Raw genomic sequence first — 16,252 nt, forward strand, 5'->3', positions numbered from 1 at the left:
TAGAATGGAGGAGCTGTGTCATATTGAAGAGGATAAAACAGAAAAATTCAGGAAAACATGGAGTCAGTGGCTGGCCTTTAAGACAACTAAAAGATATGTGGATCTGCTTGGAATCTGAGTAAATGAGTATTGAAGGGTGCCTGTAGGAGAACCCATAGAAAAGAGGGATAGGGGGAAGGGAATACAGATTTAGACTGATAACGATGAAGGTTAGAAGCCAGGAAAGTGGTGCGGGTTTAGAGCTTTAGGGTTTGTAGGGGGGAGGATGGGGGGAGGGTAAATATGAAATAAGTTATTTGGGAAGAATTGGAGAAGTTAGTTATTATATGTGGGGTTTTTTTTCTGTTTTTTTTTTGTTTTTTCTCTCTTTTTTTTTTCCCAACTTGTATGTATCTTTGTATTTTATGAAAAAAAACCTAATAAAAGATATAATAAAAAAAAAGAAAGAAACCTGACTGAATTCCCTTTGTCTGCTCTGGGCCTGGGGCAAATGTGTACGGAACTGAAGTCAAATGGAAGTCAGAACAGAAATCAGGGAAGTCAGAGTTGCATTTTTGTTCTAAGTCACCTATTCAGAAAGTATTAACGCCATTGTGGAAAAATATGTGAATATGATTTTTTCTGTGATCTGTAGAGCTCTAATGACGGAGCACTAGATTTTAGGCATATCAGTATTTTATGTTTACCATTGTATGCAGGAAAAGATGAACAGCTCGGGAAATCAGTCTATAATGGGTTGGAAATTGCCTCTGGCCATTTTGTCATAATCTATGAATGGGTACTTCAGTGGCAAAAGATGGTGGGCATGTTTCTCACAAGCCAGGAAAGAGAGAAGATCGATAAATGCAAGAAACAGGTACAATGTAATTTGTGTTGTATTTGTGGCTTTGTAATGGGTATTGACTAATAGACTGTCAGAAACTAGTTAACATACCACTTACAGGCTAAAACTAACAAACTTGTTGTAAAATATCAATTTCCATTAGATTTGAAAAATATAATATGCACGATGGAATGCTGCCTTTGCCCCAAACTATGTTGAAAATCTTCTGCCTTGAGAAACAATCTGCTGCTTTCTATTGGGAAGAGTTCCTTTCACACCAGTGCATTTTTTAGTGCTTTTTGTAGAAACGCATTACAGTCCATTTAACATGATTTCCTATGGAACATGTTCACATCTATGCTTTTTTGAGCTGCTGCATTTTTTGAAAGGGTCAGGGTCTTTTTTAAAAGCAATGGCTGCATTTGTTTTCTTCTCAAGGCTTTTTTCCCTTTATTTTCACCTGATGATCATGCCAGTAGCACATTTACAGTACAGTGAGTGAGCTCTACCACCTTAAGATGCTTGCTCCGTGTTTGGACTACAGAACACCTCCCTCTCACCTTATCGCCATTACAAGGGCAGGTGTTCTGTAGCTCAGAGGTAACCTTGGAAAAGCTTAGTACTGCTTGAGTTTTCAGGGCAGCTTTGCTAGCTCTTTTTGGTAAGCCAGGGGCTCACTGGATTTCTGGCAGGATCAACAGATAACTTTTGGTACTTGCAGTGTTTTAAAGAAACAAAACGTGGGTAAATGTGCATATACTGGAAAGATGGTATTGGAAGTTTTTGTTTTTTAATCTTGCTCAATGTACCATGTAAACTAAACTTTACTCCAAGTAAACCATTCCCCTTAATTTATTTTAGTTACTTATATGGTTAGGCTTTGTTTAATTTGAACATTAATGGATTACTAGTAAAACAGTTTAGATTATAGCAGCTACGGCGCTGTTCATGTTCCTCTCAATAGTCTCAGCACTACAACAGTACACCTTCACAGAGATCCTGTTATATTGGTTCATCTTAGGGCTCATGTACACGGGACATTTGGAAAACACTTCTGAACGATAGAAACTGACTGCTGGAAAACGTAGGTCAAAAAACATCTGTTTAGCCACGTTTGCATACCGCGTTTATGCGTGTTTGCGTTTAGAAGAGGTTTTTTAAGATAACCTCACTTCCAAAATGCCCAGAATGCACTGAAAAACAGTAAAAAAAATTACTTTTGGACATTTTGAGAGAAATAGAGCAGAAGCAGAGAGAGTAGTATGTGTTGAGATGACGTGTCTTTTCTGGTTGTATTCACTATGGATCCCATCATGAGCATAATGCAGCGCATTCTATCATTTTTTCTTCATGCAAAACCTGGAACTGACTGCGCTGGTGTACCAGGTCCATTTGAATACATGGAAAGCACATTGCATGCATTTCTGATGATGAAAAAAAGGTTCTGGGCAGCATCTGGATATGGAACAGTTAAAAAATGCTTATAAACGCAAACACTTATAAACGCAGTTAGCCGTGATTACAAGCGTCTGGTGTTTGAAACGCTGATAAAATCTACTCCTGAACGCAAGTTTGGTGCGTTCAAAAAAACGACTGTAAACTCAACTGCCTGTAAATGACGATGTGTACATGGACACATAGGAAAACATTAGGGAGAGTTCAGGGGCTGCTGAAAAAATGGAGAAAAGCTCCTAAACGTGAGTTTATCAGCTGCAGTGTACATGAACCCTTAGAATGGCTCATGCTATATGTGTGATTTAATTAGTTTGTTGACCTTTGACTACAGGAAGAGCAGTACAGCAAACATCCCAGTATGGTGCTGGCATCAGAAGACTTGTGTGTAGGTAATCTTTGCAGCACTGACCCAACATGAAAAGGCTGAATGAGTTTTTTATTGGACATTAGCTGGCCATTACGGACTATTTTTACAAAATACCTGGTTACATTTCTGCTTTAAGGAAGATTGCATGGTTGCCTACAAATATCTACTATGTTTAAAAAAATTCAGAACATTTTACAGTGTAGCTTTATTGATATCATTTACAAATTAACATTCATTTGGTCTTGTAAACCCATGTTGGCAGGAAACCTCACATGAATGTCATTAAAGTATTTCTTTCCATCAGATATCTGAAAAACTAAAAGTCCTTCCAGTATTGGGATAAAGGTTTAGCTGAAATGTTCAGTTGGATTTCCTTGTGTTCTGTTGTTTTTAGAATAATGCGGTACTTTTATATTTTAGATGTACTGTCGGCACAGGTTAATCCTGATATCTGTCATGTTTTTTAATACTGTTGTTTAATTTGCTCATCAGATTCAAGGTACTGAGACTGAGTTTAGCTCCCTCACCAAGCTTAATCATCCCAATATTGTGCGTTATCTTGCCATGAGAGTGAAAGAGAAGGAAGATTCCATTTCTGTCGGCATTGTGGTTGAACATGTAAATGGAACTAAACTTTCCAGCTTCCTTGAACAGGAGGTTCAGGTTCCCGTGGACCAGCTTCGACGTTATGCATCTCAGCTTCTATCCGCTTTGGATTATTTGCACAGTAATTCCGTAGTACACAAGGTATTATGCGCCTCTGGAGTGCTGGTGACCAGCGATGGGAAAGTCAAACTAACAGACTATAGCCTTTCCAAACGCCTTGCGGACATCTGCAAAGAGGATGTTTTTGAACAGACCAAAGTCCGTTTCAGCGAGGACGCCCTGCCAAGTAAAACTGGCAAGAAGGGCGATATATGGAAACTTGGCCTTTTGCTGCTGTCCCTTAGTCAGGGAAAGGTGGTTAGGGAATATCCAGTGAAAGTACCCAATGAGTTGCCTGCTGACTTTCAGGATTTTCTCAAAAAGTAAGTCCCCTTTCTTTTTCTTTTCTTTTTTTTTTTATTGATCAAATTATTCCAGTTTACCCTAGGCCCTGTTCGCACTAGTGTGATTTCTCTTTTACATCAGTGCAACATGGGTGTAATGTTTTTATATTTAAAAAGGTACAGCATAGTACATTTATGACTCCATTATTTTCAGTGGGAGTATATGAAAAGTGCATGAAAAATGCATGAACATTTTTGTCATTGCTTTGTGTATAACAACAAGTCTCCTCCTTCAAGAAAACATGAAGCATGAAAACACATAAAATGCACTGAAAAACTAATGATTATGCAGCGCCACTAGTGTGAACCTGGATTGTATATATTTTCTTTATTTGTTATGGTCAGGCCTAAAACAATAAAAGTTAACATTTTAAAGTGCACCTTGCAGTAAAATGCATGGTCTGCTTATTGGATCAGGACCCACTCCCCTGTAAAAATTGCTGCATATAGTAATGGGAAAGTGCACCTGTAAGGTTAAAAAAGCAGAATATTGACTTACCTTACCTGTCTTTTGTGAGAGTGATCATGCTCTACTGTTGAGATCCTGGGAATGATTGAGTATCCCAAATCTTGTGAGAAGGTGCTCATGCACTGGACTGGGGCTACTCATCATTCTCTTGGAATCTCGCTGAAAGGATAGTCATGTTATACCTCAAATGCTTAAGACGGTTCTGTACATGTTTACTCAAACTTTTTTTTAATTACATATTTCTTAACATGGAACTAAACCAATCAATTTAACAGATTCAAAACAAGTTACATTCTGGGCATGCCAGGAATGCTGTCACATTTGCTCTTGCCTTTAACTAAACTGTCAAATCATCATATGGCTGGTGTCATAACCAGGGGCGTATTTACCACAAGGAAATTAGGCATTTGCCTAGGGCGGCATTTTTCAGGGGGGCAGCAGCGCCCCCAGAAGAAGGGACATGTGGCATGGGGACCAGGTAAGATCCAAGAGAGGTTGTGGGATGCTTGATGGTGTATGGAGAGCCCAACTCTCATTCTGGGGGATGTCCAGAGCTGTGAAGGTGAGTGTCTTTATCTAGGGGGGTGCCCGATTTTTGTGTTGCCTTGGGCAGCACAAAACCTAAATACACCACTGGTCATAACTGGTTACATGTGCTGCACCATGGTAGTTGCAGATCAAACAGAGCCTAAGATGCCAGCTTCCTTGGCTGAAAAGGATAGGAGGGTTTAGTTCCGCTTTACTATTCCTTAATGCTATCCATTTTCATACGTTTAGACTCACTTTCACCCTTTTTCATCTTCTTCCCCTCCCCTCTCTCACTTTTCTCCCCTCCTCCCATCTGTGTTGGTTAAAAACCCCCATAGTGCTGTGGAAGTCCTGTGTCATTTATTACATGTAAGGGGCTCTCTCCCTATGCCTATGTGACAACACTGGGTACCTGAGTGGCCAATCAGAGCACTGTTACATGGGAAGGAGATCAGTAAGTCACGTTCCCCTGACACCCAGAAATATTTCACTTCAAACTGGAAGAGTTCTCAGCACGGCTGTTGTTTAAAGGTAGTATGCTCCTCTGAAAACCAGAGGCTGGTTATTATTACTTTAGTTTTCTCAGCTCTTTTGAATTCTTTTTTTATTTTATTTGTTTTTACAACAAATGTGTCATATCTTTTGACATTTGTTCCTTTCTATTGGAATGCAGTGCTTTTGTTGTCTAATGAGAACATACATGTATACCTGCATGCATGACTTCATAGGAACTAATGATACATTTTTCTAATTAGTTGCGTGTGCCTGGAAGACAAGGAGCGCTGGAATGCACAGCAATTGTTGGGTCACAGCTTCATCAATCCTCCTCCACAATGTTCGCTCACTGAGGACAGCCCAGAGGGTGAGCCCTAAAGCAACCCAGTTATGAGATCAACTAGGCTGACTGTTATGTTGACCCCTTGGTTCCAGTCAGCCATAACAAGCGTACAAAAACTCGCTTCTGACTTTGATTTGCATACTTTGTTCCAAGTCAGTGACTGAAAGTATTCAAGTCAGTATAATAGCCAAGCAATCTAAAAATTTTGTTACCAGAGGTTGAAAGCGCAGAGTTGTATGGCCTTACTGAACTTTCAGGTCATAAGTGCTTTGTGGGAATAATACTCCCTAAATTTATTCTGCTTCACCTTCGCCTCACAGCTGTGTTGTACGCTGATATTTTTTGGGCGGTATACTGTATAAACATATATACTTCTCTTATTAGTGTTATATTATTTAAAACAGCTGTGTCCTCCTGTGTAGTGAAATAGAGACTCTCATGTCCACCACCACAAAAACCACACTGCTCCTTACCAAATAGTTGGACCCTAGATTATAGATGGTCTAGCAGAGCATGATACATGATGCTGAACATATCTTGCTTGTAACATCTAAGATGGAAAAGAGGTGTCACAGACTTTGGTATCACTTACAAACTTCAAAGACAAATGAGCATGTAAGTCATAAATGCAGCTGGTGCCGGCACCAGACAGGCGTGGGTGCCCCGACATACGTTTCGTCTCAATAGATGTTGTCAAGGGGAGCAGATAACTGTGCTGACATACATGCTGAATTTAAATAGACACATGTGAGGTCATAGTGACCGCACCAACACTTCAGCTAGTATTAAACTCCAAACTCCACCGTGTGGGAAGTTATAGCGGAGTTCCACTCGATCTATCAAAAAATAAGTCAGCAGCTGCAAAAACTGTAGCTGCTGACTTTTAAAAAACAGCCACTTACCTGTCCCGTGGTTTCCCCCCCACAGCTCGTTTCACCGGCCATCCTGTATTCCAAGAGGCCGGCATCTTCACTGTGCGCACCCGGCTGTGATAGCTTGCAGCTTCACAGCGGGTACTCACTGCGCATGCGCGAGTAGCGCTGCGCTTCGTGAATGGTCCTGTAGTCTTCTGCGACCTGTAACACGTCCCAAAAGACAACAGGGAGGCAGGGAGAGAGGACACCTTCCTTTTCCTGAAGTGGGAGCGGGTACCTGTCAAATTTGGGTACCCGCTCCCCCCCTGCTCCCCAAAGGTGCCGATCCTTAATGGGGAGCAGTCCTTAAAGCGGAACTTCCCCTTTTGGGTGGAGCTCTGCTTTAATACTTAGACTATAATGTGGTAGAATTTCTATAATTTCCACCAATGGATGATATAGTGGCTAGATGGCTAGATTTTATAAATGATTACTAAATGTTCAATATAACCCCCCCCCCCGCCAATTCGGCAGTGGTTGTTGTACTATAATTTTTTAATTTGGAGTTTACTACTAGTTGAAGAGTGGGTGCAGTCACTTGTCTTTGAAGCTTGTAAGTGTTTTCTTATATTATTGAATAAATAATTTGTACCTTGTCACACTATCTGGAGTATTATCCTTTTGGACTGAGTGCACAGCAGATCACAATAAGGGAGGAAGAGAGGAGGAGAGATACAGAAGTCTGTGACACCTTTTTTTATCTAGGATTTTACAAGCAAGATATGTTCAGCATCATGCTCTGTTAGACCAACTATAATCTGGGGTCTAACTATTCGGTAAGGAACAGTGTGTTTTTTTGTGGTGGTGGGCACAAGAGTCTCTATTTCACTATACACGTATAATGACAACAACTGGATATCACTTATTCTGTACTTAAAATCTGGTATTTTGCAGATGTTTCTTTTGGCAAATACATGCATTGTACATTTTAGAAGCAATATGCAGAAATGAAGTATTCTCATGTATATATATTTTTTTTACACCCAGATTACACAGGAGTGGACTGCACAGAAACCGTCATTCCCCGTGTGTCTTTATCAAATGCTTCATTCCACATAGAATCACAGAGGCAGTTTTCTCGCTACTTCAACGAGTTTGAAGAATTACAGATGTTGGGGAGAGGTGCCTTCGGGGCTGTTATCAAGGTATTTTTTTTTTGTTTTGTTTTTTTTTTAACTTTCTGTTTATTAAAATATGATTTAAAGGAAATACAAATTATAGATAGTTACAGCTGTTATTGATACACCATAAAAAAAAACATTCCATCACTGAATTATAGCATCTCAAGCAATTGACAATAAACTCTAATCTAATCTGAGTAGCATTTAAATTGAACATCTTGCATCTAGTGGTTAATACCCTGAGGTGATGTATAAAGAGACAGTGAATAAGTCATCCAGCACTTGAGTGAAGTTGGAATTAGATGATAAGTAAAAATTAAAATAAGAAAGGAAAATATATAATAAACGAGTGGAAGAGAGATAGGAAGGAGAAGGGGGGAGGAGAGGATGTGATTCCTCTGCCGGATGAAACCAAAAAACCCCCATGTAGTACAAAAGAAAGCAAAAAAGACATCTACACTTACAGAATTAGAGTGGATCCGTAAGATGCCAGAGGAACAGTATTTCATTAAATTTAGTAATAGTGTTCTTGAGTTAAACCATTAAATATTCCATGCTGTAGACATCGTGGATACATTTGTATAGATCTAACGAAGATAGATCACTTTAAAGCTATCAAGCACCTGGGTGCAGTCAAAATGTGGCTTATCAGCTTGGTAGTAAGCTGGGGTATATTTTGCATGGGCTGTCCCAGAAGGCAGTGAGCTGGATCGTAGGGGGCTTGAGAACCAAGTAAATCTAGGTAATTTTAACCATCGTTCTGTCCAAATAATAGAAACTGGTACTAAAACTCTTACTATTCTACATGTATGCCCAGTGTCTCGGGGTTGCTAGCGTTGAGCTAGACCTCAGAGGATTCACAAGGACATGCTTCTTTCAAAATTAAGTAGGGTATATAAAATACAAAAGAGCCCCAGCATTTAACTTCAATGGAAACAATCCTGAAAGGACAAAAGGATCTACATATGATATTTGTTATATGTACCACATTTTAAACAATTACTTAATCTGAAATCCTAATCAAGAAAAAATGAAAGGGCTTTTAAGGTACCAATTCAAAACACACTTTATAAAATCAAGTATTTTTATTTATACCATTAAAAGTATTCAAGATAACAAATGTTACTTACTGTTCCTTGTACTTATGAATTTCACTGGAACATTGGGATATCACGGGATAAATTCACTAAGAGATAAATACCGCATGAATGTTGGGTTAAAATAACTCATGCAGTATTTATCTCAAAAGTAGGCCAGTGCAAAGTTCCCTTAATTGTTATTTTGTACATTGCTAAAATACTGACTACCTACTGCCAGATGGTAAATATTGAATGTGTGTGTTCTTTAGTGACTTTAATGATTTACTGTATTTTTCGCCCATAAGACGCACCTGACCATAAGATGCACCTAGATTTTTAAAGGAGGAAAACAAGAAAAAAATATTCTTAACCAAGACTACAGACATAGTACAGGAGATGACCAGAGACTGCGGACACAGTACAGGGGATGACCAGAGACTGCAGACATAGTACAGGAGATGACTGTAGACACACTACTGGAGATGACCAGAGACTGCAGACATATTACAGGGGATGACCAGAGACTGCAGACATATTACAGGGGATGACCAGAGACTGCAGACATATTACAGGAGATGAACGGAGACTACAGACATATTACAGGGCATGAACAGAGTTCTTTTAGCAATGCACAGATGTACAATTTGTGAAAAACAGCTCAGGGTTTGGTATAACAGTCCACAGGCAGTCTATGGGGGGAAGGACATACCTGGGGCGGGGGCGGGGCTCCCACTCACATCATAACTTCTACTACAGCAGCTCCCTCTCAAGCATACAGGCTGCATGGGGCGGGGTCAGTGGAGTTTCCGGACCTGACCCCATCCCCTCCCTGCTGGCTGGCCCGGTATTCAAACACAGGTGGGGTGAAGGCCTGGTCAATATTCGTTCCATAAGATACAGAGACATTTCCCCCATTTTTGTGGAGGAAAAAAGTGCGTCTTATAGAGCGAAAAATACGGTATTGTTTTATTTATTTATTTTTGCAGTATTTATTTCCTGTTTTGATATCTTAGTTTGATGAATTGACTCTTTTATTATCTCTTGAGATATGTCTGAAAAATGGGTCACGTTACCTTTATATCACATTTGGTAACCTTTAGTAACCCCAGCAACGTCAGTGCACTTCTTGGGTTAGCTCCCACTTCCTCTCAATTAATTGGGGGGAAAAAATTGTCTCTTGAACAATAATACCCTAGAATCACACTTCCACAGACTTTAAAAGGGCAGCACTTCCAATGGTAGATGTATCCAACCATTCAGTATCTCATCCATAGAAGAGGGGCCACATCATCCAGCCAACTGGGGGGCAACACAGTCCAAAACTGGCTTATAACACTCCCAGATGCTGAATGAATGATAAGGACTCCAGAGGTCTGTAACAACCAACAAGTCACCAAAATTATTTGGCTGCTTGGTAGTTATTGTCGCAAACGCTCGCATCCGAGATGGATGCGGTGCAACCATTTTGGTTTCAGTCTCCATCTTGCTAAGGGTATCCATTTCTCTCCTTCCCCCTCCCTTTCTGTGAGGCACAGTGACAGATGTGTGTGAGTTAAGTGTCACAGGCCAGATTCCAGCAGGGAGCCACTTGGTGCTGCACTGCCTGGAGAACCTGTGTAATTTCACACCTCGGGAAAAGATAACCGAGCCTTCCCCAGAGTTTAAGACATTCCCAAGAAGCACAAACCAGATAACATTTTTAAACGATCCAGTTTTCCCCTATGTTTCATATCTTGAAATATGGAAGACTTACATAAAAACCGGGCACCTCGTCAGATGGCGAATGCGCAGATGAACATTTTGATGGGTCACTCATCCACCTCAGATCATCAGGGGAGCCAAAACATAGAAAACGTACACCGTGTAACGTACAATTTCATAATTCATATCTACATGATCCTTAGACTTATCTGCATAATAAAATACCCGCAGAGAGATTGTCGCTTGTGCAGCTGGGAAGTTATAGGCCAGAATATGAATTATGAAAGATGCTGGTTCTCATTTTGGGTTCCGCCTGCCAATCCCTCCCTAAACAGAGTATTGGTCAGTTACTGAGAGCCACCCCCCTGCTGGGGGACTTTCAAAAATAGGCTAGCAGGCCTAAAGAGAAAGTTAAACACATCTCCCATTTTTAACATCAGTACCACCTGGGGAGACTCTTTCGCTCTGCAACTTGGATCTGCTTACAAACCAAGGCGTACTGGCAAGTAACTTAACCCTTTAACTTCCATCCTATTATCTCTTTGCTGTGCTATGGTTCTTTATATCTGTATATATATATATATCTTAGTTACATCTTTTTTCTGTAAGTATTTTTATTGCACCCTGTTTGACCTTTTAGTAATAAATCTTCCTTTCTGAAAGTGTTGAACTGTTTCTAAAGCTTTTAATTGCAATTCACGAATCCCTGCCTTTGAAGAGACGGTACTGTTTGTTTTAATCTCTGTATAACCGGCCTGTGGACCGTTTTATTTAAAGCATTATAGCGTATTAACTGATAACGCGCGTTTCCTCTTTCTCTGTATAAAAAGGAGGTGGTGGCAGTGTGAAAGGGTTAGTTGCGTAATTAACCCGACCCAGTAACAATCGCTCAGGCAGACTGCACATCAATCTGTTGTCCATTAGCTGGAAAATCGTTGTGCATGGTGCAGCTGGGTGTGGCATTGTTACGCACGTCACATCGCGGTTTATAGATCGGCCAGTCCTTCGGTCACGAGTTTGGTGAGAAGGTCTGGGGGTCTGATGCCGCGATCGTGACATATTGGGCGTCGCGGTCGTGCGATCGTCGCATGTTGAGGGTGGCGAGCGTGCAATCCGTGACATATTGGTGGCAGCGATTGTGAGATTGTCGCATGTTGGTGGCGGCGATCTTGCGATCATGACAGTTATGACCAATCCAAGGATTCTGTATCATTTATTCAGCATTTGGGAGTATTATATAGGACATCTACATTGGGAATGCCGCCCTGCTTGTGTGTGCAAGTGTGATTATTGGCTGTTGCTGTTCAGAAGATAAGCGTGCGCTGACCCGAGAACTGCATTGATTTTAATGTTATCTCAATAATCACCAGAACCGACAATGGCACTATGGATTGTAAAATAACGATATGTAGTCCTAATTCCTGTATTGGGATGTCTGGGGTGAACTGTTATACAGTGAGGCAAAAAAAGTATTTAGTCAGCCACCAATTGTGCAAGTTCTCCCACTTAAAAAGATGAGAGAGGCCTGTAATTGGCATCATAGGTAGACCTCAACTATGAGAGACAAAATGAGAAAAAAAATCCAGGCAATCACATTGGCTGATTTGGAAAGAATTTATTTGCAAATGATGGTGGAAAATAAGTATTTGGTCACCTACAAACAAGCAAGATTTCTGGCTCTCACAGACCTGTACCTTCTTCTTTAAGAGGCTCCTCTGTCCTGCACTCATTACCTGTATGGCACCTGTTTGAACTTATTACCAGTATAAAAGACACCTGTCCACAACCTAAATCAAAAGATAAATGTAAAAGTGAGCGCTAGATAAAAGAGCTGCTATGCGCCAATAGGTACCAAAAGACTCTATAAAAGACATGCAAAAGAGGGGGGCGCAGCGCTAAAATACAATATAGTAATTAAACATACATATATAAAGTGACAATAAAGTGCCAAAAACTGTGCATAAAGGCAATAAAAGTCCTGAAGTAGTAAACGGTGACTGAAAAACGTGCGTCTTCCGGTGATCAGAATAATTGAATCATGCACTCACCAGATGCATAATACAAATATGCATATAGATGATATCCCGATATCCAAACGAAGTTGTCTCATAAACGGATAAGGTCATCATCTGAGTGCAGCAGTCTGTCCAGATTTTCTTCTTATGGATCGTGTGTTGCCACACTAAAACACCCCTCAGCTGTCCCCTAGGAGACTCTGCAAGTAATGGGCTCAGCAGAGTCCCAAGAAAAAAAGCCAGGATGGTGTGATACCGTTTAAAATAAAAATTTATTGATCCAAAAGAAAGACAAGGACTGCATAAACAGAACTGACCATAAAGGTGTACAAAGATGGCCGCCGCTACATGCGGTGGCGTAATGTCTGGGGTATGCTGCTCTTACCCTGACGCGTTTCGTGCCATGTGCACATATTCATAGGGAGTGTGTCCACAACCTCAAACAGTCACACTCCAAACTCCACTATGGTGAAGACCATTGAGCTGTCGAAGGACACCAGAAACAAAATTGTAGACCTGCACCAGGCTGGGAAGACTGAATCTGCAATAAGCAAGCAGCTTGGTGTGAACAAATCAACTGTGGGAGCAATAATTAGAAAATGGAAGACATACAAGACCACTGATAATCTCCCTCGATCTGGGGCTCCACGCAAGATCTCACCCCATGGGGTCAAATGATCACATGAACGGTGAGCAAAAATCCCAGGACCACACGGGGGGACCTAGTGAATGACCTACAGAGAGCTGGGACCAACGTAACAAAGGCTACCATCAGTAACACCCTATGCCGCCAGGGACTCAGATCCTGCAGTGCCAGACGTGTCCCCCTGCTTAAGCCAGTATATGTCTGGGCCCGTCTGAAGTTTGCTAGAGAGCATTTGGATGATCCAGAAGAGGATTGGGAGAATGTCATATGGTCAGATGAAATCAAAATAGAACTGTTTGGTAGAAACACAACTCGTCGTGTTTGGAGGAGAGAGAATGCTGAGTTGCATCCAAAGAACACCATACCTACTGTGAAGCATGGGGGTGGCAACATCACGCTTTGGGGCTGTTTCTCTGCAAAGGGACCAGGACAACTGATCCATGTACAGGTCAGAATGAATGGGGCCATGTATTGTGAGATTTTGAGTGCAAACCTCCTTCCATCAGCAAGGGCATTGAAGATGAAACGTGGCTGGGTCTTCCAACATGACAATGATCCCAAACATACCGCCCGGGCAACGAAGGAGTGGCTTCGTAAGAAGCATTTCAAGGTCCTGGAGTGGCCTAGCCAGTCTCCAGATCTCAATCCCATAGAAAACCTTTGGAGGGAGTTGAAAGTCCGTGTTGCCCAGCGACAGCCCCAAAACATCACTGCTCTAGAGGAGATCTGCATGGAGGAATGGGCCAACATACCAGCAACAGTGTGTGCCAACCTTGTGAAGACTTACAGGAAACGTTTGACCTCTGTCATTGCCAACAAAGGATATATAACAAAGTATTGAGATGAACTTTTGATATTGACCAAATACTTATTTTCCACCATAATTTGCAAATAAATTCTTTCCAAATCAGCCAATGTGATTGTCTGGATTTTTTTTTCATTTTGTCTCTCATAGTTGAGGTCTACCTATGATGCCAATTACAGCCCTCTCTCATCTTTTTAAGTGGGAGAATTTGCACAATTGGTGGCTGACTAAATACTTTTTTGCCCCACTGTATATGAATTTCATAAGGAACAGCAAGTATCATGTATTTTATCTCAAGTTCTTTTAATGGTATATTGTATGAATAAAAAAAAAAACTTTATATACTGCAATATAAATTGGTACCTTCAAAGTCATGTAGTTTTTCTTGGTTAGGGTTTCACATTTAGCCAGAGTAAAAAAAAACTTTACAAGGAAGTAGAAAAACAGAGTAGGAAACTAATTTGTGAAAATAGTTTTTGTCAATTTAAGGAACAGTCTAGCCTCCAGGTAAGCTTGCTTTCTATTTATTGCAGAATGTCCCAGTGTTGCCATTCATTTAGGTTTTAAGCAGGGAACACATTGCAGAAGGTTGCCTTTATGTGTGCCTTTTCATATACAAGTAATGATTTTATTGAAAACCGAAATGGCATTATATACTGTCAAGGTTTGTAAAGTTTGATTGTATGTCCTAAAAATATTTAGTTTTTCGTTGGCTAATATTGTTGAACAGCAATTGTAATGAAATGTCCCTCCCGTTGTGCACCTTCCGAACTTGCTGTACGCGGAGTACTTATCATTTTAAATATACAGTGCATGTCTTTGATTAACAAGTTAAACATAAAAGCCTCACAGCGATTTAGCCTAAGACTTTTTATGCCCTTTGCTTTGCCCAGGTGCACAAGCCCTTAGAGTAAGGATGAAAGTAATACATTTTGAACCAAATATTCTGCATTATGTGCTTTTATCCTGCTTGCTTACAGGTTCAAAACAAGCTGGATGGCTGCTACTATGCAGTAAAACGAGTTCAGATCAATCCTGCTAGCAAAACGTTCAGGAGAATTAAAGGCGAGGTGACATTACTGTCTAGACTGAACCATGAGAATATAGTGCGATACTACAATGCCTGGATTGAGAAGCATGAACTCCCATCTGCCACTCCTAAATCTTCTGCAGTGTGTGGAGAGAGGAAGGTGCAGGTAAAGACAGAGCAGGCTGTGAAGAATGAACTGGGACTGATAGACGATGTGGAGGCCAATGCTCCAGCCCCAATTATGAGCAGCTCTGTTGAGTGGAGCACCTCCTGTGAGCGGTCCTCCAGTGCGCACTGTAACACCTCTGATCAGGATTCCAGTGATGAGGATGACGATGATGAAGAGGGTGTCTTTTCACCATCTTTCTTGTAAGTCTGCTGTTTAGATTGTTCATTCTGTTGTATTTTCTTTTGTTAACACTATTAGAACAGAAAGGAAAGTTGATGAAATAGATGGCATCCCAACAGTGTAGCTTACAATTTGGTCTGAACTTGATTAAAATAGAACTGCGGGCATTTTTTTTTCTCTGTTATAGAGTGTGAATATTTTTTGTTTATAAACATTTTTTATTAAGGGTTAGAAAACAAAAACAGTGTAACTTTTTGAAGTATAACACATCACAAAGGGAAAAAAAGGCACATAGGTATTAGATAGTATTATAAAATACATTCAGTAAGATATAAACATAAGGACATGAATGAGGTAGTCATTACAAAACAAGCTGTTTACAAAGACTTCAAACCATAGTATACCATCAGTCAAACAATAGATGTTGATGTGTTATCCAACCATCCCATTTTCTATTGAATAAGTGCATCCTATTTAGTAACATATAGTGGATATGTTCCATGAGCATAACCATATCGACCCTCCGCAGAACCGAGGACAACGGAACTGTCGGTGATTTCCAGTGAAGGACAATGCCCCATAAGAAGGATACACAAATCGTGTGGATTACCTTCATTACATTGACTGGGATCCCCAAAATAGGCACACCCAATAAACAGATTTGCAGAGAGAAAGTAAACAGGAGTATCCGCCAAGCAGAGGCCTCCACTGATACCTTATTCCAGATCAAGGAGAGACTAGGGCAGGCCCAAAATGTATGCACAATGGTACCAGCAAGGCCGCAACCCCTAAAACAGAGCTGAAATGTTCCTGGAAACTTGATGTGTAGTCCAGAGGGGGTATAATACCAGCGAGTTAGAATTTTGAAGGCTGTCTTTTGGACTGAGAGAGATCTAGAACCTTTCCGTATGTTATCCACAAGAGTGAATGTTTTGAACCTCTTTAAGGTTTTTGTTGCTGGCTGGGTATATGTTTTCAGTTTAACATAGACTTGAACAACACCAGACTGAAGTACTAACCCTTCACTATTTCTCCATTGGTTTGGGTTACACTTTAACCTAAT

The 16,252-nt window shown here is 40.6% G+C and overlaps 1 protein-coding gene across 1 annotated transcript in view; it reads left to right on the plus strand.

The window, feature by feature from the left end:
- EIF2AK4 (eukaryotic translation initiation factor 2 alpha kinase 4) overlaps positions 1–16,252 on the plus strand; it is an 87,429-nt gene that overhangs the window by 32,736 nt on the left and 38,441 nt on the right. Inside the window, exons 8-12 of the mRNA XM_089691663.1 lie at positions 699–856; positions 3,138–3,673; positions 5,447–5,553; positions 7,431–7,588; positions 14,791–15,209. Of these exons, the coding sequence (XP_089547789.1) occupies positions 699–856; positions 3,138–3,673; positions 5,447–5,553; positions 7,431–7,588; positions 14,791–15,209 (1,378 nt within the window). The remainder of the gene's footprint in view (positions 1–698; positions 857–3,137; positions 3,674–5,446; positions 5,554–7,430; positions 7,589–14,790; positions 15,210–16,252) is intronic.

Source organism: Staurois parvus, unplaced genomic scaffold (genome assembly GCF_062004578.1).
Source record: "Staurois parvus isolate SC_StPar_1 unplaced genomic scaffold, SC_StPar_1.0 ptg000568l, whole genome shotgun sequence".
In the NCBI taxonomy this organism is placed as follows: domain Eukaryota; kingdom Metazoa; phylum Chordata; class Amphibia; order Anura; family Ranidae; genus Staurois; species Staurois parvus.